General features: G+C 44.0%; 2 protein-coding genes across 9 annotated transcripts in view; one reads left to right on the top strand and one right to left on the bottom strand.

Annotated features, from left to right (window-relative positions):
• The window catches only part of MTMR6 (myotubularin related protein 6), a 30698-nt gene extending 25874 nt beyond the window's left edge, over positions 1 to 4824 (bottom strand). For all 5 annotated transcript variants that reach the window (XM_079903440.1, XM_079903439.1, XM_079903438.1 and 2 more), the window contains exon 1: positions 4670 to 4824. In XM_079903440.1, coding sequence (XP_079759566.1) covers positions 4670 to 4693 — 24 coding nt within the window. In that variant the 5' untranslated portion in view covers positions 4694 to 4824. The remainder of the gene's footprint in view (positions 1 to 4669) is intronic.
• A 14604-nt stretch (positions 4825 to 19428) lies between these two features.
• Positions 19429 to 24634, top strand: part of NUP58 (nucleoporin 58) — a 35038-nt gene continuing 29832 nt past the window's right edge. For 2 of the 4 annotated variants that reach the window (XM_079902843.1, XM_079902846.1), the window contains exons 1-2: positions 19430 to 19756; positions 23856 to 23998. In XM_079902843.1, coding sequence (XP_079758969.1) covers positions 19650 to 19756; positions 23856 to 23998 — 250 coding nt within the window. In that variant the 5' untranslated portion in view covers positions 19430 to 19649. Of the gene's footprint in view, positions 19757 to 23855; positions 23999 to 24634 lie in introns of all 4 variants that reach the window. The other 2 variants (XM_079902845.1, XM_079902844.1) reach the window with 2 other exon arrangements.

Raw genomic sequence — 24634 nt, forward strand, 5'->3', positions numbered from 1 at the left:
AGTGAAGCAGGAAACGCCCTGTCAAGGCCTCTCTGGCTCCGCGTGGTCCCTCCTGACAGCCAGGCCTCCACCTGGGACTCCTGTAATCATTATTCCACACTCAGAGCACTGACACCGTGCCAGGAATTAGCTACCAGAAAGCAAGAGCACCAGGAGGGATAGACTAGGAGCTCGGGATTAACATGTACACACTACTATATATAAAACAGAGAGGCAACAAGGACCTGCTGTACAGCACACGACACTGTACTCAACATTTTATAATAATCTATAAGGGGAAAGGATCTGAAAAAGAATACATATATATATATATTATATACACATATGTATAACTGAATCACTGTGCTGTACACCTGAAACTAAACAACGCTGTCAATCAACCACACTCCAATTTAAATAATAAATGAAAATAATAAAATTTTAAAAAAGAAAGAGCATCACGTTGCCTTTGTGAAGTGGAAGGCAAGCATCAAAAGGGCAGAGGCCTTTGACCTTTTTTCTGGCCACGTATTCCCCAGCACCGACGACACAGTCTGGCTGCATAAATCACCAAATGGAACAGACCAGAAACCCAGGGGCACTTTCCAGCCCCGGCCTACTCTGCGCTCCTGCAGCACTGGACGGGCTGCACTCGGGGGTCACCAGCTCTGGACGGGCGTCCCTAACCACCTCTTTCCAGCTGTCCTCTCCCAGGCCCGGCCCAGCACCCTCCACAGGATTTCACCACCATCCACCATGGTACACATCTGACTCACTACTTTGTTGATTGTTTCGTCTTCCCCAGCTAGAAAATGAGTTTTCAAAGGGCAGGGATTTTTGTGGTTGATTCAGCGCCATTTCCTCAGTACCCAGAACAGTGCCTGGCCCTGGGAAAAGGAAGGAGCAGAGGCGGGAGCAGGGGGGCAGGGGGAAGCAAAGAAGGAAACGAGAACCGGCAGGGCTGTGCCCGCCCGCCTGGGACTCTCCTCTCCCCTCTGTCCCTAACACTCCTTCCCTGGCCCCTTGATGAGTAGCCCCAGGGCTCGGCCTTCACACTCTTCTCCAGCCTCTGCATGCCCTCCCGGCATAAACGGACCCTCAACGGAAGATCTCAGTGATCCCCTAAACGCCCACCACTCGCGAGCCTACATCTCCGGGGCACACCTTCTCCCTGACTCCAGACCCTCGTGGTCAGCCACCTGCTAGACACAGGGCTCGTCCATCCCTCCCTTCCCTGCCTGCTCACACCGACCCACCTCCCTCCTCTAATCTCCTGACCTGACGCAGGGGAGTGTGGCAGCTAAGAGAACAGCACAGACCTGGCTTCAAGTTCCCAGCTCCACCTCTTCCTTGGTGGAACCAGCTGTTTGAGCCAGGACAGGCTATTTCATTTGATCTCTGCAAGAGTCACTTCCCCAGCTGCGTAAGGGGATAATACCAGTGGCAGTCAACGTAGCACTCTGCGTGGGGAGCACTCAGGTGCTCCTGAAAACGTGCTGGCTCTTATTTCAAAGACAAAATATCATCGGTCTCCTTGTTCTTGATCCATTCTTAGTTTTGCACACCCTCGCTCTCCATGACATGTAACATATATTTGTACACACACACGTACGACTGATCTCACACTCCAACGACAAAAAGGGCGAGCAAGCCAAGAACAAACTGAGCATTACTGTTGAAATAACTCAATTTGAGTCCCAAAGGGGTCAGATTTCCATGGGACAGTCCATGCTTTAACCAGCTCTAGGAAGCAGTCTTTCATACACGGATAGCTGAGGAAAACATCCTTCCATTCCATTCCGTAAAGTTCCACTCACATTAGAACAATACCATCGGCATCAACAATGATGTCAGCCGAAGCACCGGAGCCTGGCGGGGAAAGGAGGAAGACACACAGCTCCCATTGTTTCTGGGCAAGACTCGCTCCTATGGCAAAGTTGGAGCTCAAAGTGAGAGGCAGCAGCTACACTGCTGATGCATATAGCCTGGAAATGCACTTTCAAAATTGCCAAGTCAGACTTGACATCTTTATTGACGCTGTACAGTTGTAAACCAAATGTGACCAAAACACGATGATACATCTGTTCCTGAATCTTAGAACTATAAAGCCACTTAATTAGTAGTCAACTAAAATACTTTATCTGATATATCTCTGGTTAGTAAGCAATACTTTTTAAAAGTGACTAAAATCAGCACAAAAAAACAACAGCATATAAATATGATTTACTTATGTCAAGAACAGGTTTGGGGAAGGAAAAGCTCTTAGAATTATTATTAAGATTCCTGAATTAATATTAACACATTTGAACAAAACAGACTGAAAGCAGAGAGATGATGGAAAGGTCATTATGTAGACTATGGAGTTAGACAAACCTCTACCCCCTCATGAGCTAAGTGGGCACTCAAGCCGATTTCCTCATCTGTAAATGGAGATAATGTCACAACTGGCAGCGTCAAGAAATTAGTGATAATTCTGTACAAATTAACATATTTGTGAACTGTAAACACTGTGAAATCATACTGTCGAGTTGGCTATACTGATATACAGTTGCTCAATAAATGGCAATCATTACTTTAAAAATACAGTGGTCTGAACAACACAGAACAAGTCACTAGTTACACAGCACTACTTACAGTCAATTCTTGATCGTGACTAAACTACACAGAGTTCAAAACAGCTAAATAAACTGAAAGAAATTCGTTTCTAGTTTTCAAATGCAATTACTTTTGCAGCAAATTAGCTGTCCAGGTGAAGGCTATGCATAATAGAAACAAAAAGTTGGCTATGTTCAAATCGATCTTTTAAGAATAAGTTATAATTTAGGAAAATATTATAGTCTACACAACAATTCTCAGAATGCATTGTGAGGGCCATGCCCGCCCTGCTCACTGCTGTGTGCCTGTACGGTGTCTGTAAAGTGCCTGACACGTAACAGGTACCTAGTAAATATTTGTTTAATTGCAGTCTACATACAGCCACTTAAGAGAGCAGGAGTGGTCTAATGCTAGAAAAATAACCCAGAGTAATAAAGGAGCACAGTAGAAAATTAATCTTAATACGAAATTAGTCAGAAATCTTTTAGTCCTTAAAAAACATTATAAAAAGACCTTACTAAACCACCAGCATGGGCCCACTGTGAAAGGGTAAGACTAAATCAGAAAACTAAAGAGAAGTCCATCAACTGGTCGTTACAGAGGAACATCAGGCCAAATGAAAGTCACCAGAAAGAATCGTAAGGGAGTAAGGGAGGGCTGCTATGACTATAGAAATAAAAACAAAGATATATACTCATCATAAATTTCAGGTGGAAAGACTTAAAATAAGCCAAGGGAGCCTAAAGATTTTCTAACATTCTGTTCCCTCTTACCAATCCCGAGGAATGAGATTTGTTCTGATTAAATTCAGCTCACTTTTACTGTTTTCCTATTACATGTTCTGCACTGTAGCAAGCACGATGAAAGGTGCAAAGATGGGGTTTAATTTGGCACAGAAGGAAGTCACGCGCATACAGCTCCTATCTGTGTGCACAGATAGTACAAAGACATCTGGAACCTGGGAACCAGGACCAGACCCTGATCTGATGCCTACTCTAGTCCGCTGCACCTTCTACTAGTTCGGTTATTTACTTAATCACCCTTCTATCTTCAAACTTTAAGCGGCAGCAACTTGAATTCTAGAGTTACTTTACTTTTCTGCTCTTAAAGACACAATGAGAAACTTTTTAAATGGCGTTACTTTTTAGCATCTTTAATTTTATTAGATATAGTACGTGCCATGTTAAAAAAAGTTTTAATATAAATCCATGTCCATCTTAAAAAAGTTTGTGAAACATCTGAATGACATAGATCTCACGTCTTCCCTGGAACAAATGAAGAAGACGGATGTCTGCTCTTTCCCTAAATGAGCTATAACTTGAGGATGGGCAGCAACTGACCGATGGTTTCCGCAAAACCCGGAGAGTCAAGGTTCACAGTGGTCCTCGTCCCGATTCTGTTAGGCTCTGCGCGGAGCTTAAAAACATGCTATTCAGTTCTGACCTCGACTTGTTTCCTGCCCTCTCAAAGTGGAAGCTGAACTTCAACGTTGTCGGTAAAGTAACTTGGCAATATTTTGAGGTCACTTCCGTCCGTGTTCACAGTTGTACCAGAACCATAAGAATATGTTTGTTCTCAGAGTAAATGCACACAAAACTGAAAATCACACACAAAACTGAAGCACGGGATTTAATCAGCTCAGCTGGAGAGCATTTCCATCAGCCGTCCTCCGTAACTCGTCTGCCCAGCTGACTTGCCACTAAAAACACCCAAGTGTGAAACGGAGCCGGAAACCCCAAAACCCCAGGGAAGTGAGGTGGAGCCCAGCGCCGGTCCCAGCTCCCCCGACGCCTGCACCGAGCATCCGTGACCCGGGACCGCAGGACCCGAGCAGGGGAGGTGCACCGGCGCCCAGGTGTGTTCCGGGCTACCAGGCCGCAGCAGCCCCGACTCCGCCCAGGAAGCCGCAGCGCTGGGGGTCGGCCGCCGGCCCCACGGAACGGACCCCAGACCCTCCGCACCCAACTCCGGACCAGAACCCCGCCTCACCCCCGCCCAGGCCGCTCCGCCTCCCCGGCCCGTCCGCCGGCCAACCGCGTCCCGCCGCCCACGCCAGTCAAACCGCCCAGCGGCGAGCGGCCCTCCGCGCGCCCACCTTGGTCGTACGGATGTGCTCCATCCCGAAGACGCGTCCGCCGGCGGCCGCAGCACCTGCGCACCATAGAGCGGATATCCCGGGCCGCGGCGCCCCTGACCCGGCAGGCACCACCTCCAGCCGGCCGCGCCCACCGCGCACGCGCAACCGCTCGTCGTCTCCTGGAAACACTTCCGCAAACCGGGGCCGCTGAGAGGGCGCTGCGCGGTGGGCAGAGCGGCGGCGGCGCTGAGAGAGCGGCTACGGTACCGCCTGGGGCCGCCGTGAGAACCACAGCGTCTCCTGTCGGTGGAGGCCTTCCAATCCCCGAGAGAGCGCGGTCCTCTCCTGGGAAACTGGCCGGCAATTCTCCCCCGTGGACAGGGTCGTGTGGACGTGCTGTGAGAAGAGAATTCGGTGGGTGAGGGCGAGACAGGGTGACACCAAATTTCAGTACTTCGTCTTTTGTCTGAGCTGCAGTTCTTCTCACAAGAATCTACTCTAAGGAAATAATCAGATACATTTATTGTAGCCTTATTTGAATCCATCACAATCTCCAATATTATGGGATTGTTATGTAAAGTGTGGTATGTCCATACACTGTTGATATCAGCATACCTTAAAAATTATGTGAGTAGGGACTTCCCTGGTGGCGCACTGGTTAAGAATCCGCCTGCCAGTGTAGGGGACACGGGTTTGAGCCCTGGTGCAGGAAGATCCCACATGCCGTGGAGCAACTAAGCCTGTGCGCCACAACTACTGAGCCCGCGAGCCACAACTACTGAGCCTGCGTGCCACAACTACTGTAGCCACGTGCCTAGAGCCTGTGCTCCACAACAAGAGAAGCCACCACAGTGAGAAGCCCGTGCACCACAACGAAGAGCAACCCCCGCTCGCTGCAACTAGAGAAAGCCCGCGCACAGCAACAGAGACCCAACACAGCCAAAAATTAATTAATTATTTATTTTAAAATTATGTGACTAAAAGTAAAAGCTGAACAAACTGAAAAATCAGCAACTTTATTTAGATCTAGGAGAGAACTGAGGTCACAGGGCAAACCACTGACCCTCAAATTAGAGAGAGAGACAGACAGACAGACAGACAGGCAAGTACAGAGAACAACACCTTATGGGAGCAGAAACCCACCAGCAGCAACCTCCCTGGGAACCAGTGCCGGGCAGGTCGTTTCACCCAGCACATAGTGTCCGACTATCCAGGAGACAAGACATGCTAAAAGGCAAAAACACAGTTTGAAGGGAAAGAGCAAGCCGCAAAGCCAGACTCAGCTATGGCCTAGATGTTAAAATTATCAGACTGGGAATTTAAAACAATTAGGATTAATAGGCTAAGGGCTCTGCTGGGTAAAGTAGACAGAATGCAAGAACACACAGGCAATGTGGGCAGAGAGATGGAGATTCTAGGAAAGAACCAAGAAGAAATGCTACAGGTAAAAAGAACGACAAGAGAAATGAAGAATGCCTTCGATAGGCTTATGAGTAGAACACATGTGACGCAGGAAAGACTCTCTGAGCTTGAGGATACCTCTATAGAAGCCTCCGAATCTGAAAAAGAGAAAGGAAAAAGACTGAAAAAAAACAGAACAGAATGCGCAAGGATTGTGGGACAGCTACAAAAGGTGTAACATACATGTAATGGGAATATCTAAAGGGGAGGAAAGAGAGAAAGGAACAGAAACAAATATTTGAAACAATAATGACTGGAAAGTTCCCCCCAATTAATGTCATACACCAAACCCTCAGAGAACATACCATAACATACCAAGCGGGATAAATGCCAGAAAAACTACAATCATTCTCGAACCATGGAAAATCAAAGATTACAAACAGAAATCCTGAAGAAGGCAGGGGCGGGAGAAACCCTTATCTATAGAGGAGCGAGGAAAAGAATCAGATCTGACTTCTCATCCGAAAGCGGGCAAGCAAGAAGAGAGGGGAGTGAAATAAAGGGTTAACAGAGGAGTCCACCAACCTAGAATTCTGTACCCTGTGAAATGCTTACATATAAGTGAAATTAATGACAACAGTGAAACAAGGGGCGGGAGGGAGAATCTAAGATTAGTTTATTAGAAAGTACTCACACTTCAAAAACAAGTTATGCTGTAGAGAAACATTACATAACAAAAGTGTTGATGCTGAATTACTGAGTGAAAAATAAAGCGGCTATAGAATGGTAGGTTCAATGTGAGTGTGTTGGGTCATTTTTATTTATTTAAAACGAAATACTGGGGCTTCCCTGGGGGCGCAGTGGTTGAGAGTCCGCCTGCCGATGCAGGGGACGTGGGTTCGTGCCCTGGTCCGGGAAGATCCCACATGCCGCGGAGCGGCTGGGCCCGTGAGCCATGGCCGCTGAGCCTGCGCGTCCAGAGCCTGTGCTCCGCAACGGGAGAGACCACAACAGTGAGAGGCCCGCGTACCACAAAACAACAACAACAACAACAACAACGAAATACTTAACATTATTAGATGGTTAGGATAACAGGTGATTTTTATAATTCCTCTGTTTCAGCCATGCTGAAGTGCTTTCAGCCTGGAGTGATCTTGCCCCCAGGGGACATTTGGGACATCTAGAGACATTTTTGGTTGTCACAACTAGGAGTGTGTGTCGGGCGGTACTACTGGCATCCAGTGGGTAGAGGCTGGGTCTGCTGCTGAGCACTTTAAAATACACCAGACACACCCTGCACCCAACCACCCACCAAAGAATTATCCAGCCCAAGACCTCAGTAGTGCCAAGGCGGAGGAGCCCTGCTCTATGTTCTCCAAGTGTTCTGTCCTAAGCCGCTTCACTCTGTTGTAACTAGAAAATGCTATTTTTAAAACATCATCACCATTTTTACATCATCTTTCTTACTATGTTTGGTGCTACAAAGACCTCTCTACCCTCTAGGTTTTCTTTTCTAATTAAAATTTATGTTTTATTTTGCCAGTGTTTCATTCATTTATTTTATTCAAGTCGTCTTGGTGTTGCTTTGTTTTGAGTGCAGGCTATGTTTCAGACAGATTTTCAAAGCAATGGAGATACTCACGGGGAATACATAATGAGGATAAGATTGCACGACCTAGAAAACAGCCTCGTACAGTATCACATCCAAAAGACACAAATCCGGCTAAAAAAAAAATTGAAAACTAAAGCAAGTCTTTTCCAGAAGATCTTCTGAAAAAGCAGAAAAGGGTGAATTATATTGCATAACATACATCAAGACTTCCTTGGTAAAACCTCTTTTTGTATTATTTTCCCTCAGATTTTTGTCATTTTCTCCATTCCACATCCCCAAACACGTTATCCTCACAACATTATCTCCCTCGTCCCTTATCATTTCTCACTTTGTCTCTTTTACCAATTCTCATAGAAGGGTAATAATAATCATAACTAACGCTTAAATGATTACCAGGTGGCAGAAAGAGTACTAAGTGCTTTACCTGTACTATGGGGAAAATACTATCACCTTCCTCATTTTAAAGATGAGGAAAGTGAAACACAATGAAGTTAAGTAACTTGCCCAATATCACACAGCAGATAAAGCCTAGATTCATGAGATAAAGCCAGACAGCCTGACTCTAGATTCTGTATTCTTAATACTATTCTATATCGATTTGTTTTTCAAAATCCATATAAAAGTTTCAGTTATGGTAATATGATAGGCTAGGAAATGACTCTGCTTTTTTTAAAAACTAAAATAGTATCTAAAATAGAAAATCAGGGCTTCCCTAGTGGTGCAGTGGTTAAGAATCCACCTCCCAATGCAGAGGACACAGATTTGAGCCCTGGTCCAGGAAGATCCCACATGCCATGGAGCAACTATGCCCATGAGCCACAACTACTGAGCCCGCGTGCCACAACTACTGAAGCCCATGCACCTAGAGCCCATGCTCCACAATGAGAGAAGCCACTGCAATGAGAAGCCCAAGCACCACAATGAAGAGCAGCCCCTGCTCACCACAACTAGAGAAAGCCCGCATGCAGCAATGAAGACCCAACGCAGCCATAAAATAAATAAATAAATAAATAAAATATATTAAAATAAAATAGAAAATCAAATCCTGTAAAGCACCTATAATGTAACTGAGAAGAGAGTGAGGACTCACAAGTGCAAAATACAAGGGAAAGTGTGTACCCAGAAAGGTAAGCAGGATACAGAAATTCCTGCAAGAGGGCCATTTCCAAACCAGGTAAATTTAGTACCTGTTTTGATGTTCTCACAGGACTTAAAGTCCAGAAGTCAAAGTCTAGAGCCCACCCCATGGAGGAAGTACAATGGGGGACTCTCCCTACATAAAGCCTGGGCCAGAAGGAAACTCAACAAATCCAATGCCCAGAATACTGTGGGAAATTCACCTTGACGTTAAGAAACAGCAGGGGGGCAATAATCTCCTGTCTTGCAAATATTATAACCACACAAATGTTATTAGATTAATTTGCAACCTAGATTCATACCACCTAAAGAACTTTCAGAAAAACTTCAAGTTGTGAATATAGTTTTAAAAGTTTGGGATTAGTAGTGCCTAGGAATGTTATTAAAGCAAACTCAAATCCTTTTTGGGTGGAATGCCACTCTACAATAGGTTTTAAATAATTCTTACAATTAGCTTTCCAAGGAAAATTGTTAGTCACAATAAAAGATAACTAGCACACAAGGAAACAATTCTCAAGAGATAATTTGCAAGAACAGCATGAGTGGCAATAAGAGCTTTTATAACTATCAGGCTTAGTTTATAAAACAATTATGCTCAATGCTCATTATGTTTAAAGAAATGAGTCATGATGAAAATATCTGCAGTGTATGGGAAGAACAGTGTCTTAATGAGCAGACATGAAGAAGAACCCAATAGAACTTTTATAAATGAAGCGCAAAAATTGAAATGGAAAACCCACTGAATGGGTTTAACAGATTAGACACAGTAGAAGAAAGAATTAGAAAACTGGAAGTTACTTTTGGAAATTACCCAGAAAGGATCACTGAGAGACAAAAAGATTGTAAATAGGAAACAAAAGTTAAGAGAAATGGAGGATAGCATGAAAAGATCTAACATAAGTCTTGCCACAGTTTCACAAGAAGAGAAGGGGGAGAGAGAGACTGGGGCAAAGATAATATAATACCTGACATTTTTCAGAATGCATGGAAGACACCAATCCACAGAATATGGAAGCTCAACGAATTCCAAGAGGAATAAATAAAAAGAAATCCATGTCTAGACACACCGAAGTGAACTAGAATCACTATGGTGAATTTACTATGGTAACACCAAAGACAAAACTGGAGAGCTTAAAATCATCCAGACTAGAAGAGGAACAAATTACCCCCAGTTGATTAACAATTAAACTGACAGCTGACTTCTCAGCAACTGAGGAAGCCATATAACATTGGAATAGTATCTTCAATATGCAGAAGGAAAACGATGACAATCTAGAATTCTCTTCCCAAACTATCTTTCAAAAAATGAAAATGGAAAAAAAAAAACCCAGACATTTTCAAACAAAAAATACAGACTGAAAGAGTTTGCCATGACCCATATTAAAGCAAATTATTCAAAAGTATACTTAAGGATAAGGAAAATGATCACAGATGGAAGATCTAAGATAAAAAAGAAATGAAGTTTTTTGTTTTTGTTTTTAGAAGATGTTGGGGGTAGGAGTTTATTTATTTATTTATTTATTTTTGCCATGTTGCATCTTCATTTCTGTGCGAGGGCTTTCTCTAGTTGTGGCAAGCGGGGGCCACTCTTCATCGCGGTGCGTGGGCCTCTCACTGTCGCAGCCTCTTGTTGCAGAGCACAGGCTCCAGACGCGCAGGCTCAGTAGTTGTGGCTCACGGGCCTAGTTGCTCTGCGGTATGTGGGATCCTCCCAGACCAGGGCTCGAACCCATGTCCTCTGCATTAGCAGGCAGATTCTCAACCACTGCACCACCAGGGAAGCCCTGAAGTTTTTTTAATGTAAAGAAATTAGTAAATATAAACAAATATTGATGGCACAAAATTTTAATAAAGTTTTAAGAAGTTTAAAAAGAAAAGAATTCAAATATATGAGTTAGGCATGAGATAAAATACTGTAAAATACTTGTATTCTCTTGGAAGATAGTAGGAGTGTTTGTTAATTTTAGCCTTAAAAAGTTATATTTACATACGTTTTAATTTCCAGGGTAACTGCTAAAATATAGAAACAGCACAGAAGTTCCAAGTTAGTATGAGGAGAAAATGGAATTTTAAAAAGATGTATTTGTCACAGCTTAAAAAGAATATCAATAAATAAATTTAGCAAAATGTGTATAAGATCTCTACAGAGCGTGTTATAAAATTACCTGGATGGATGGACGGATGGATGGATGGATGGAGAGATAGAGAGTTAAAAAGATAGATACATAGATAGGTAGATAGATATTACACACACACACACACACACACACACACACACACACACAGAAGACCTAAATAAATGGAGAGATGTACTTTGTTTACAGAATAGAAAACTCAATTTTGACAGTTTTTTGGAATACTGGTCAGATATTTTGTTGAATGCCCCTCTACTGGAATTTGTCTAAAGTTTTCCTCATAGTTAGACCAGGGTTAAGGGCTTTGTGGGAGAAGACCAGACAGATAAAATGCCGTTCTTATCACATCATAACAATATCAAGTCATATTGTCAATACGATTTATCATTGTTGTTGTACACCTTGATCGCCTGGCTGAGGTAGTGTTTGTCAAGTTTCTCCACTGTAAAGTTACTATTTCCCCCCATTTCTATCCTCTCCTCTCTCAAAGGAGCTCACTCTTCAAAGTCCATACTTAAGGAGGAAGGAGTTATACACCCCATCTTTGAGGGCTGAGTTTCTACATAAGTTGTTTGAAATTCTTCTGCACAAGAAAATTTTCTGTTCTCTCCCATTTTCTTATTTACTCCATCATTTGTTTGTATCAGTATGGGCTCAAGAATATTCATTTTATACTTCAGGCTATATTCTGATAGTTCTTCATTTATTTTCGTGCTCAAATTGTTCTCGTTTTGGCCATTAGCAGCTCTTTCACTTGGCTCCTCTGTCCCTTTGACATACCCCCATCAGTACTGGGGGTTTTCTTTGTTTGTTTTTAGCACTTCCTTACTTTCTGGAGCTACAAGAAGCTCCCACCTCATTTTGCATCTTTCCCACCCCAGCCCTTAGAATTAACTATTTCTCCAAAGAGCTCTGGTTCTTTTATTGAAGAATGATATTAGAATCCAAGATCTGGGCCTTAGGTAAGCCTTTTCCTACTGGAATATTAACAAGAGTTCTTTTTTTTTTTAATTTGTTTATTTTTGGCTGCGTTGGGTCTTCATTGCTGCACACGGGCTTTCTCTAGTTGCAGCGAGTGGGGGCTACTCTTCATTGTGGTGTGTGGGCTTTTCATTGTGGTGGCTTCTCTTGTTGCAGAGCATGGTCTCTACGCGCACTGGCTTCAGTAGTTGTGGCTCGCGGGCTCAGTAGTTGTGACACATGGGCTTAGCTGCTTCGCGGCATGTGGGATCTTCCTGGACCAGGGCTTGAATCCGTGTCCCCTACGCTGGCAGGCGGATTCTTAACCACTGCACCACCAGGGGAGCCCCAAGAGTTCTTTTTGTTTATATACATTTTCTGTTTGTTTGTTTTCTTTTCCTATCACCTTGTTCTGATTTTGTGGATCTCATCTCTCTAGGTACATAAGGTATTTGTTTGTTTGACTGTTTGTTTTTGCTTCCCAAATTATCTCCATTCCCTCAAGGTTTCTTTCTAGGTTTGTTGTTTTGGCTTCTGACTTTCATGTCAGAACTCTCCTCTAATATCTGATCATCTTTGATCATCCTTTCAAGTAGTAAAATGTTAATTGAGAACAATCTTTGTTGGAGAGCTTGATAATTGGCCAGGATTGCTACAGAATCATGGGGTGGCGATGTGGCACTTTTATTGGGGATCTTGCACATCACAACTTGAAGGTCTTGTGCATGGGAATGGACACAAGGAGCCCTGGGAATAGATGTCCTGTTAGCAGCAGTAGCAGAGCCTGAGTAGAAGCCCCAGTTGGACACCACACACAGGATGCAAATGATTCAGACCATCTGCTTCTCTGTTGCTAGCTCTCCCCCTGGTGAGAACTACAACATAACAAAGAGCCCCAATTCCTCTGTCACTACGAAGGGGTGGGTTCACTCAAGGGAGATGAGTAGACACTATAAAGGAGAAGAGTTTTGTTCACTGAGACTCATTTTTATTCTTACGAATGTTCATAAAGCATAGGGTCCAATTTAAGAGGACCTGTATGTGCACCAGTGTCCCTAAATTCTAACCTTCCCTAAAAAAGTTGGATCAGTAAAAATTACCAGATTAAATATTTTCTGCTGTCGTTATCACGTTACTTACGCAAACAGGTCACTTAATCCAGTTACAGTACCAACGGAGGAGTCCCCGAGACTTATAAGCTAACCTGAGGGAAGGCCAGCCAGCCAAGAAGAGTTCTGTCTCTTAGGGTTAGTCAGACTGGTGAATATCTAAATACCAGCTTGATCATTGGCCATGAGAAACACACGTTAAAGCGGACAGCGGTGAGGGTCAGCGTATTCTCTTCCTATAAAGCTAAGTGGACACTTTGCATTGAGAAGCTTACTTAGCATGAATTCGGGCAAGGGAAATGACCTAAATGATATGACAGGCTGTTGTCATCCAGCCAAGATCCCGATGCAGCTGTAAACCCATCTGTAGTTGTGATGTACCAACTACAAGACAAGAGAGCAGTGTTTCTGGGCCAGGAAAGCCTCTGGGGGCAGCCCTGATGTCTCATTATTATAGGGGTATGTTACATATCCCCAGTCTAGTTTCTGAACATCTCTGTGCTGAGACCCCATTTCTTTAGAAATGCCACCTGGTCTGCTAAGTTCCTATCAAGATGTAGCCTGGAAGCCATGCTATCTTTTGGAGGGAGTCTTAAAACATCTGTGCTTTGCTTAATTTTGTCTTGATGTATATATTTATAATTTCCTTTATTATCCAACTTCTAGGAGACACCTAGATTTTGCCTTATATGTGCCTACAAAGACTACTTAAAATAACATACTAGTTATTGATGACTTTAATAAAATATAATTTTAATTGACCTTGCATTTAAAAATGGAGGGTTTTTTGCATCAAAAATTAACAAATACACAAAAAGCAGTAAGTAAACAATCATGGTGGTTTGAAATAATGAGGAATCAGTCTTCCACATTCATTTCTCCCTAATGCTTAGTGTTTCTTTTTACACTTTTTTTTAAAAAAAAAACCCACTGAGTTCCCCTATAAAATACACAAGAGATGTCTGATGCTATGATTGTCATGTGAGAAAACATTTCATATTTTAAAATTAAATGTTAATGCTTTTATAATTATATTTACTGCTTACCGTCTAATGGGATATTATGAAAGCAATCACACTTCCTAATCTGGGTGTTTCTTAAATAGAAATAAATCATTAAAAGAGCAAGAATTGGCTGCATTTCTCAGCTTTTATTTTTAGGTGGATTACTGCAGAAGCTGAAGCCTATGCTCAGAATTCTTTCTGGAATCAAAGCTGTTTGAATCCAGATCTCCTATCTGCCCCTTATTAACTGTGAATCTAGTAAAATTATTTAATTTCTCCAACTCCTGGTTTTCTTTTCTGTAAATAGCAATGCTTACCTTTATCCCCTCCATCGAGTTATTTGTTTTGGTTAAGTGAAATAATGAACCCAGATCCGTTAAGCATAGCAGCTGGCCTTAATACATTCTATAAATAACAGTTGTGCGTACGTGTGTATCAGGCGTTCTTAACTGAGTGCACTGCATACTGTATCCCAGTGATCATAGTTGGTATTCTATAACCTGTGATTGAGGAGGCCCAGCCACGTGCATACCTCCAGGTTAGGCCACGTACAGGGCTGCTTCAGTCTCATGCTGAAGTTGAGACCTAGTATAATGTTTCCAGGTCAATGTGAACCTCACTCTCTCAGGATATGAGGGTTTGGAAGCTTGCCCCTTATTCTGTCTTGAAAGTTATTTGTAATTTTTCTGCTTTTCCTAACTGTGTGACCTTCTCTCTGAATCCTTTAGAAAGTGAATCTTGGTGATTTACCCCAGGGGCATATGTGTCTGCTCTTTCTGTCCATTTGCACCCGCTCTCAACTTTGGTCTATACAGTGGCCGGTCGTGCCCTACTCTGTGTAACCACTTTACTGAACCCTGGGCTCTTCAGGGGTGAAGTGGGCAGCAACTTTCTTTTTCTCCACGGCTGCCCTCCAAGCCTGCTTTGTCAGCTATCCTTTACCCTCTCCTCAGTAGGAGCTTGAGCTCGTAGAGAAGGACCGGTCATTCTTGGGTTTTAGAACAATCTGATTTTTAGGAGTTACAGGCTCATCGCACTTTCCCCCCATGTGCTTGCTAGCTCCTGCCTCTGCTCCCTGGGAATCGGGTCTTACTTGGCTAGCTCCATTATAATCTGGCATCCCTGATGTATGAAGGCCGCCTCTTTCTCCCTCGGGCACTCAGTCAATTAGTTAACCCTTCACTCATCCTCTGGGACCTCCAGACCGCCTCATTGCCTGAAGAAGGTACCACCCTCTCCAGTTTGTTTCTTTTTTTTTTTTTTTTGTGGTACGCGGGCCTCTCACCACTGTGGCCTCTCCTGTTGCGGAGCACAGGCTCCGGACGCACAGGCTCAGCGGCCATGGCTCACGGGCCCAGCCGCTCCGCGGCATGTGGGATCCTCCCGGACCGGGGCACGAACCCGCGTCCCCTGCATCGGCAGGCGGACTCTCAACCACTGCGCCACCAGGGAAGCCCTCCAGTTTGTTTCTTAATGAGCTAGCTCTTGGTTTCCGACATACTCAAGGGCCGCTATTCCTCTTCTAGATTCGTTTGAAACTTCTCAGTATCTGTACAATATATCTGTCTTCTTATGTCTCCCCAACACGTACATACACTTGTGCTTGAACTCCGTTGAGAGGATTTCGATTGCTTGCAACCAAAAGAGGCCTAATTAAGGTATGGGAAAACAGATCAAAGGGAATTGGACAGGCCTGGGGGAAATTTTATCCATGCTACGGGAAAGTCTTAAGAATGCATTCCTGCTTCACAGAAGTGGATATTGGTCTACGAATATGTGCCAGAATATTAAATTAATATTATTAATATCAATTAATATTATCAATATTAAACAGCATTTATTGTTATATTCCAGTCCTATAGATGTTCTGGACCTTGGTTCATCTTGGATATTTCCTATGTTTCCCCGGTAACACGTGTAAATTTCATCTTTTAGTGTGGATTCCTACTAAAGATGGTATCCTAAATTTAGAATAATAGGGACTCAACTATAATGGCTTAACACAGCAGTTGATTTTTCTCCGAAAAGAAATTGGATGGTAGGCAGACCAGGGTTGGTTCGGTGGTTCTATAACCAGTGTTCATACTGTTTTTCTGCTACATCCTCCTTAGCATATGACTTCCATTCTTAAGTTCCTCACGGCCCAAGATGGCTGCTGGAGAGCCAGCCATGTGTCTTGAGTTCCAGGCAGCGGGAAGAAAGAAGGAGGAGAAAGGCAAGAGGGATGTATGCCAGCTCTCTCCTCCTCTACATGAGCCAACGCTCATCTTGTGTCTCCCACTTACATCTAATCAGCCACATTTACCTGTAAAGGAAGCTGGGATTCTGGTTAGTGTGCCACTTTGAACAAAACTGGGATTATTATTATTTTTTAAATAAATTTATTTATTTATTTACTTTTGGCTGTGTTGGGTCTTCGTTGCTGCACTCAGGCTTTCTCTAGTTACGGCAAGCGGGGGCTACTCTTCATTACGGTGGCTTCTCTTGTTGCGGAGCACGGGCTCTAGGCTCACAGGCTTCAGTAATTGTGGCTCGCGGGCTCTAGAGCGCAGGCTCAGTAGTTGTGGTGCACGGGCCTAGTTGCTTCATGGCATGTGGGATCTTCCCAGACCAGGGCACGAACCCGCATCCCCTGCATCGGCAGGCGGAGTCTCAACCACTGCACCACCAGGGAAGCCCCCTAGAATTTTTTTACAGTACTATTGCCTTTCAGATAATTCAGCTTGATTATAACATTAACAATGTCATCACACAGCCAGTAAATCAGCAAAAGATGGGGTTTCTTAACAGAATTTTCACAATATAAAATATAAGGGGGCTTCCCTGGTGGCGCAGTGGTTGAGAGTCCGCCTGCCGATGCAGGGGACACGGGTTCGTGCCCCGGTCCAGGAAGATCCCACATGCTGCGGAGCAGCTGGGCCCGTGAGCCATGGCCGCTGACCCTGCGCGTCCGGAGCCTGTGCTCCACAACGGGAGAGGCCACAACAGTGAGAGGCCCACTTACTGCAAAAAAAATAACAATAATAAGGGGAAGCAAAATGGCTTGCTATCGAATTTAGAATTCAAATCACTTGCTTCATCCTCAGAAAGAAGCAATTCACATAGAACTGATACATGGGTTCAGGTCCCATAATGCCCAGTAAGAGTATTTGGAAACATGCTTTGGAATAGGATGTTACTCTTGTCAGGAAAGGAAGGTAAAGCCAAATTCCAGTGCTCCATGGTTTTGCCTGGCTGGAAGGGGTTTTATCTTCCACAGGCATGAAGTTTACGTTATTGCCACCTTACTGTGAAGTTTTCAATTGAATAAACAAACAATTGGGCTTACAGAAACTGCTTTCTTTGGAATTTTATTCCTGTAGAGCATATGGGTGAGAATTTCTTTTCTTTTTGCTATTAGGACAAACAGAAGAAGGCATATAAGATTACAAAGCCTCTTTGAGGTCCAGTCTTACATTTGGTGCCTCTAGGGGCATGTGGTAGATTGTAATACTGTTTATCAAATATTCCAGTTTCCATTTCTGCAGTGCGCCTCTGTGTGGGATTTTGGGGTTTCTGCAGCAATAACTTAAACTACTCTGACAGATACAAGACAGAAATGCTGTACTAAAATTTTTTAAAAATAAAGTTTAAAAAATAGTTTGTCAATTTGAGTGGCTCCCCTCCAAAGTCTCATCTCTAGCGATTTTCCCACTATTTTCTTTTATAAACTTATTTTTAGAACTGTTTTAGATTTACAGAGTTATTACAAAGAGAGGTCCTATATACCCTACACCCAGTTTCACCTATTATGAACGTCTTATATTCATCCCTACTACATATTTACATGCTCTTTCCATCCAGCTAATCTTACATGTGTTGGTAATTAACATATATGCATTTAAGTGCCAGGAATTTTGCTCTTACTAATTTTATGTTGGTATTCTTCAAAAGTTTTGGAAAGAATATGCAATGGAATTAACACAAAGGTTGCCACTTTCTACCTTTTTACAAAAATCATCTGGATCTATCTTTTTTAGTTTCCAAGTCAAAAGTACCCTTTGATTTTATATCCCCAGTTCTCTTAGTGACCATCCTATACTCATCACTAATAATAGCATTCTCTAGACCACTGAAGCTCAAAAACCCCACAATATTTTTTCTCTTCCTGTTTAATCACTATGAACTTTTTCTTTATACAATAGTTCAAATATGTCCCTTTTCTTTTTTATCATTCCCACAGTGACTGCCATAATATTTGAAATGCATTTAATTTTTAAATTATACACAGAGATGGTGTATTAGTCTGCTCAAGCTGCAATAATAAAATACCACAGACTGGGTGCTTAAACAACAGAAATTCATTTCTCACAGTTCAGGAAGCTAAGTTCAAGATCAAGGTATTCATGGGCTCTCTTCCTGGTTTACAGACGCCTGCCTTTTGGATGTGTCTTCAGAGGCAGAGAAAGTGAGTTCTCCGGTGTCTCTTACTGTTAGGGAACTAATCCTATCATGAGGGTCTCACCCTCATGACCTCATCTAAACCTTACTACCTCCCAAAGGCTCCATCTCCAAATACCATCACATTGCGGGGTTAGGGTTTCAACATGTGGATTTTGGAGGGACACAGTTCAGTCCGTAGCAGTTGCCAATGCCCAAGATCAATGCAGGAGAAAGTGCTGCATTAAGGTGAGCTGTGAGACGTCAGGTTAGAAGGATCTGTGATGTGTAAGACTCTGAGCGCCACTCGGGAAGTCCCACGGTTTCTGATCAAGGCAGTGTCCTGGTGGGAATTGTTTTAGGAAAGCAAATACGGTGGTTGCTTATAAGACGTATCTTATTGGAAGAAATCGCAGGTAGGAAAACCCTCTGCGAGAGTAATGTAACAACCCCTGATGGGAAAATAAGCATCTGCATTATGAAGGCAGCACCTCGAACTCACCACCGCCTGCAAGCCTTTCCTCATCCTCCCGTCAGAGGGACTCTCCTCTTTAAAGCCCCATTTTCCTTATGTTTAAGGGTTGCTCACAGAACCCTTACATCGTTCTTGCTTCTGTACTTTTCTTATCCCGTCTAGTCTGTGCATCCTCCCTGGCAGGAGGCAAGGATATAAGCAATAACTGAGATTAAGCAGCCATAATGCAAAGGTTACGTCAGCACAGATGCCAAAACAGGAAGAACCGAGAGAGACACGGTCCCATCAGGATCTCCAGACACCGCCCCCTCCCCTCCCCTCCCCTCCCCTCCCCTCCCCTCCCCCTCCCCTCCCCTCCCCTCCCCCTCCCCTCCCCTCCCCCCTCCCCTCCCCTCCCCTCCCCCCTCCCCTCCCCTCCCCTCCCCCCTCCCCTCCCCTCCCCCTCCCCTCCCCTCCCCCTCCTCCCCTCCCCTTCCTCCCCTCCCCTTCCTCCCCCTCCCAGCGGCCCCTGCGTGGCCGCCGGCCCCGCTCACTCCCAGCGGCCCCTGCGTGACGGTCGCGCTTCCGGAGGTGCGTGCGGACAGCCGCAGTATACTTGAGCTGCGCCATCTCCACACAGTTGGGCGGTCTTCGCGTCCGCGCAGGGTCGCGGCTGGGTGGGAGCGATGCTGCCCGGCCCGCTGGGGCCTTGAGGCGGGAGCGGCGAGCCGAGCCACTAGTTTGCCAACCGCGCCGAGCCCGCAGCCATGTCCACGGGGTTCTCCTTCGGGAGCAGCACGCTGGGCTCCTCCACCGTGGCCGCCAGCGGGAGCGGCACGGGAGGCGGTTTCTCCTTCGGGACCGCGGCGTCTAGGTAACCGCGAGCGGCCTTCTTCCCGGCGGGGCTGGGGCGGGTGGCCTGGGGGTCGCGGGCGGCTGGGGCGGGGGGCGCCGGCTTCCACGCGGAGGCCCGGCCGCGGTTTCGCCGCTTCTCTGGGCCTATCCCGGCGCCCGGTGAATGTCGCAGGGATGAATGGAGCTAAGGTTGTCGGATCTAAGCTCTTTTTAGAAAAAGAGACTTAATAGGAAATTGTAAGGGGGACAAAGACAAATTTCTCCCCGATAATTGAGACGCCATTGCAGGATATACGTTTTGGGACATTAATGATTTCGTGGTTATTTTAAACGCGCTTTCAAACCTTTTGTGCCTTATGGGGCTCTATCTGTCCTCTTGGGTTTTTTGTTTCAAATACTTGTTACAGCACTTTTTGGTGGTAGTTTTGAACAGTATGTGCAAATTAGTATATCACAGGTGAGGATATTGTGCTGACTCTCATTGTCTTTTACTTAAATTGTGAAATGTAGGCGCCCTAGTCATCGTCTTTGTGCAGCCTGCTACCTCACCTCTTCAAGTGATAACAATTTGGCCAGCAGACGTCCAGAAAGAGGCAATTAAAATAAAGATCATTTTAATGATGCGAGGTTTGCTCTTTAGAGCTCAAACTTTTGAAGATAAAAATGGAGATCGTTAAATCAAATAGTGTGCCTAGAATGAGTTACAGGATAGCTCCCGGAGCTGGTAGATCAACAAAGCAAAAATCCTTCAATTTTGTCTGTATGGGAGGGGGTAGGGTGGGCAAAGACTACACGGTGAAGTCAGAAATCTGGAGTTCTCCTTAATAGCTCCTATGCTGTCAGTCTGTGCACTTAATCAGTAAGGCCTGATCATTTTAATGCTTTACTTGCCATTTGCTTCATTTCCAGGGCCACCACCCTGTTGCGGGCTCTTGTCATTCGTGGAACAAATGTTTGTTGAACGCATTCCTAGGTAGTAGGCTCCCCTTTAGGTGGTAAGATAAGTCCTGCTCTCCTGAAGCTTACATGAAAGATCGTAATACTTAATGATTCCTGCCAGCTTCTCAACCAGTAACCTTCTCCTGTTAGATGAAAACTGCTCCCATCACCTCCTACTTTGATTAGTTCTCTGGAATCCCAGTTGCTGTCTCAACTGCTTTTACATCAACTTCTTTTTTTTTTTTTTAACAACGTTGTAGCCAGATTAAAAAAAAAAAAATTCCCATTGCCTCCCTTCAATGATTTTCCACTATCCTTGGAATGAAGTAAAAATAAACCTTACCATGGTCTGCAAGGCCCAGTCTGGAACCTCTTCAGACATCCTGAGCCCATCTTCTCATTTTTGTTTGCTCCAATTCAGTGATTCAGACCCAACTGTAAAAGAAAATAATAATAACATCTACAGGCATACAGATAAGTAACTGACACAGTTTCAGCGAAAGATACTACCCATACTCTTTGATATTTTCTTTTTTTTTGGCCTGATATTTTCTATTCTGTTCCGTTTCCTTATTTTAAAATGCTGGTTGTGAGCTATTAAATTGATTTTTTGCTCATCTCATGGGTCCTGATCTTAGTTTGAAAAACACAACTTGGGCTTTTTCTCAGTTCCTCAGGTGAAGGCCAAACCCCTTCCCACTTTAGGGCAGTTCCCTCTGCCTGGAATTGCCCTACCACCTCTTGTGCTGAGCTGATGCCTGCTTGTGGGACTCAGGTGCTTACATCGGAGGGAAGCCTTTTCTGACCTGTCAGTGTAGAGAGGTTTCCATCCCTTACCCTGTACCATAGCACTTATCACAGTTGTTTCAGTTCTTACATTTTTTGTTGACTTCTTTACGCTCCATGATGGTGGAGATCTTTTCATACTAGTTTTCCAGAAGACACAGTGGAGCTCAATATGTATTTGTTGAATGCATGAATGATTGATAAATCTCTTTCTCTGGTTGGAAACTTCCTGAGGGCAGGGCCTGAGTCTCATCTGCCACTCCGAGTCCCTGTGACAGTGCCTGGCAGGGCTTTTATAAATACTTGTTGAATGACTGAGTAAATGAATTACTAGTAATAAACTAGAAAAATGTATACATGCTGTAGAAAGGCTTGGGAAATTAATAAAAGGAGAGACGGTCTAACACCTGCCCATTGGAGTACTGGTTTGGAGGCCTAACGTTCTTTTGGTAAATGCACCTAGGTTAGGTTAGCTCCCAGGTCCACGGTAGGGCAAGATTCCATTCTTCATCTGGCAGGGTCTGCTGGCTTTTCTGCATCATGTCCTTGTTGAGGAGTTGGCAGATAATATTCGTTGAGGCAATAATTGGTTAGGTCTGAGGTAGCTTTTTGTTTTTCTTTAAGTGAATATTTCTGCCACAGAAATTTCTCCTTTGCTTCTCTGGTAAAGTAAGATTTTACTTTGATATATTTTCTTTGGTAATGTTTTCAACTTTATGAACTTGTGAAACACTTCATTGTATCGTTACTTACCTTAGATTGTCAAGAAATTTTAAATACTTTAATTGTCTTAAAAATACATACCTTCACTGTATATCTTTTGTGTATTTATGGAATAGCAGTAAAAACATGGGATTACTGACTTGTTTGGGAGGAAGGGTAGCATAATAAACATTTCCTTAATTTGATTCTTCATAATTTGCCAACAAAATGTTTCTTAAAAATACGTTTTGGTTCAGTTGTACTTTAATTCTGGGTGACACCTTGCAGCCCTGCTCTGCCAGCCCCCTGTGCTTGTATACACAGAGGGGCACGTACACACGTGCTACTAGGGAAAGACACAATTTGGGTGCACCCTCTCCTTTTTCCTGCTCAGTGTTGATGACTGATTTCAGGTTCTCCTTCCTTGAAAACTCCTCCCTCTCCGTTGCCCTCACAGTGATTAACTGGCGTAGAACCTTGTACATGATATGTTTAGTTGAATTTATAAGTGCTTCTTATGATAATGGTAGCAACAGCATTTATTGAGTGAAGTTAATTTGCCCTTCGTAATCTCTAAATCTTTACAAAAAATCTTAAGTGGGTACTGTTATTCCCATTTTGCTGATGAGGAGATAGAGGCCCAGAAACATTCTGTCATACAAGTACCAGCACATTGGAGAGCTGGTACCGGAGCCTGGCCAGAGCAGTACTGCCTGCCCCTTCCATTGAAATGCCGCAGGCGTTGAAGCTTTTTTAAAAAACTGACATGCAGTTCCGCCATGGTGTTTACGTCTATGTGGAAGGCCAGGGAGAGAAGTAATAAAGATACATATGTAGCATGAACGGGATTTCCCATTATGTTACACATGTTGTAACCTCTCTTAACCCTCCGACATAATTTTTGAAGTGTCAAATTGTCAAGATTTTTTGGCTTGTTTTCATTTGTTCTACCATTTATAGGTAGCAAATTTGAGCCTCTGCAGCTTGCTAAGAACAGTTGAAAAGCTGTAAACTTTGTTCACATCACTTGTTATTATCAGCTGCTCTCTTCTAAGCTTTCAGAACCTCTGAAGAGGGTTTCTGCTGATCTTACACAGTCTTTTTAGAGGGGAGCTTTGCTTTGCAGCGTCCTCGTGCCAGGGTATGTCTATTCTTGTCCCTCCTCCCCACCCCCAGGGCCGGCGATACAGCAGCAGAGAGGTGGTGGGGACAGCTTCGAGTGACGTTCCTACTTCTGGGCATGTCTTTATGTTAGCAGTCGGGGAAGAACAGATGAGCTTAGCAGTGTGAATTGTACATACATAGTTCAGAAGGAAAATGATCCGTATTTGTAGAATTTCCTATGGCTGTTTTAAAATACGCTAGCTTTCAAACAAAAACTGGTGAAAGCAGGATACATGTGATCTTGTTTATGACTCCTTGGCATCTGAAATCCTAAATGCTATAGATTCTGCTTTTCTTGAAGACTGCTGTTGCATTTTTTAAGAATAATTTTGTATGTGGATTTATTTTTATAGAGAACAGAAAAATATTTGAACGTGGTTGGTTGAAGGTGAGTTGTGATTACTTTTGTATCCTGTGGAGATGTGTGAGGTGCTTAAATGGAGAAATAACCTCGAAGAGCTAACTTGCGTTTCCCTTAAATAAGTATTGGCTCTAGTAGACTTTATTTTGTGTTTTCTATGAACAAGCAGCCCTTCTGTGGGGCTCAGTCTTGGGAGCCTCGGGAGCACGGCAGCTCCAGTGACAGCACCTGCTCCTTCTGCTGGCTTCGGAGCCGGGCTCTTTGGATCTAAGCCTGCCACTGGGTTCACTCTAGGAGGAACGAACACAGGTAAGGAGGGTTGTCAGATTCTCAGGGAGTGGGTTTGGGGTATTCATTCTTTGCAGGTTCTGTCCTGTGTCTCCTCCCTTTACAAGGATCGTCACTGGTGGTAGACCTAAAAAATGGTAAATACTGAGATGAAAAGGCAGACAGGGATGTGGGATCAAGGGTCAGAGATAGGGCCAGCCGTTAGCTGTGACTGACTTCAGTGTAAGGAAGGACAGCACACACATACATTTAAGAATTAAAGGAAATAAATCTATTTAAAAGTAATGAATTAAAGTAATTCAAGTTTATGTTAGATTATGTAATGCAGTGTTTTATCTTGGTGAAGACTGAGTCAAGTTTACAATTTGGACATTAATTAATTTAGTATATGGGACAGTCAGCTTCCTTTTTTTTTTTTTTTTTTTTTTTTCCCGTACGCGGGCCTCTCACTGCTGTGGCTTCTCCCGTTGCGGAGCACAGGCTCCGGACGCGCAGGCTCAATGGCCATGGCTTACGGGCCCAGTCGCTCCGCGGCATGTGGGATCTTCCTGGACCGGGGCACGAACCCGTGTCCCCTGCATCGGCAGGCAGACTCTCAACCACTGCGCCACCAGGGAAGCCCTCCTATTTTGCTATAACATTATAATTTACATACCT

The sequence above is a fragment of the Stenella coeruleoalba genome (assembly GCF_951394435.1).
Source record: "Stenella coeruleoalba genome assembly, chromosome: 18".
In the NCBI taxonomy this organism is placed as follows: Eukaryota; Metazoa; Chordata; class Mammalia; order Artiodactyla; family Delphinidae; genus Stenella; species Stenella coeruleoalba.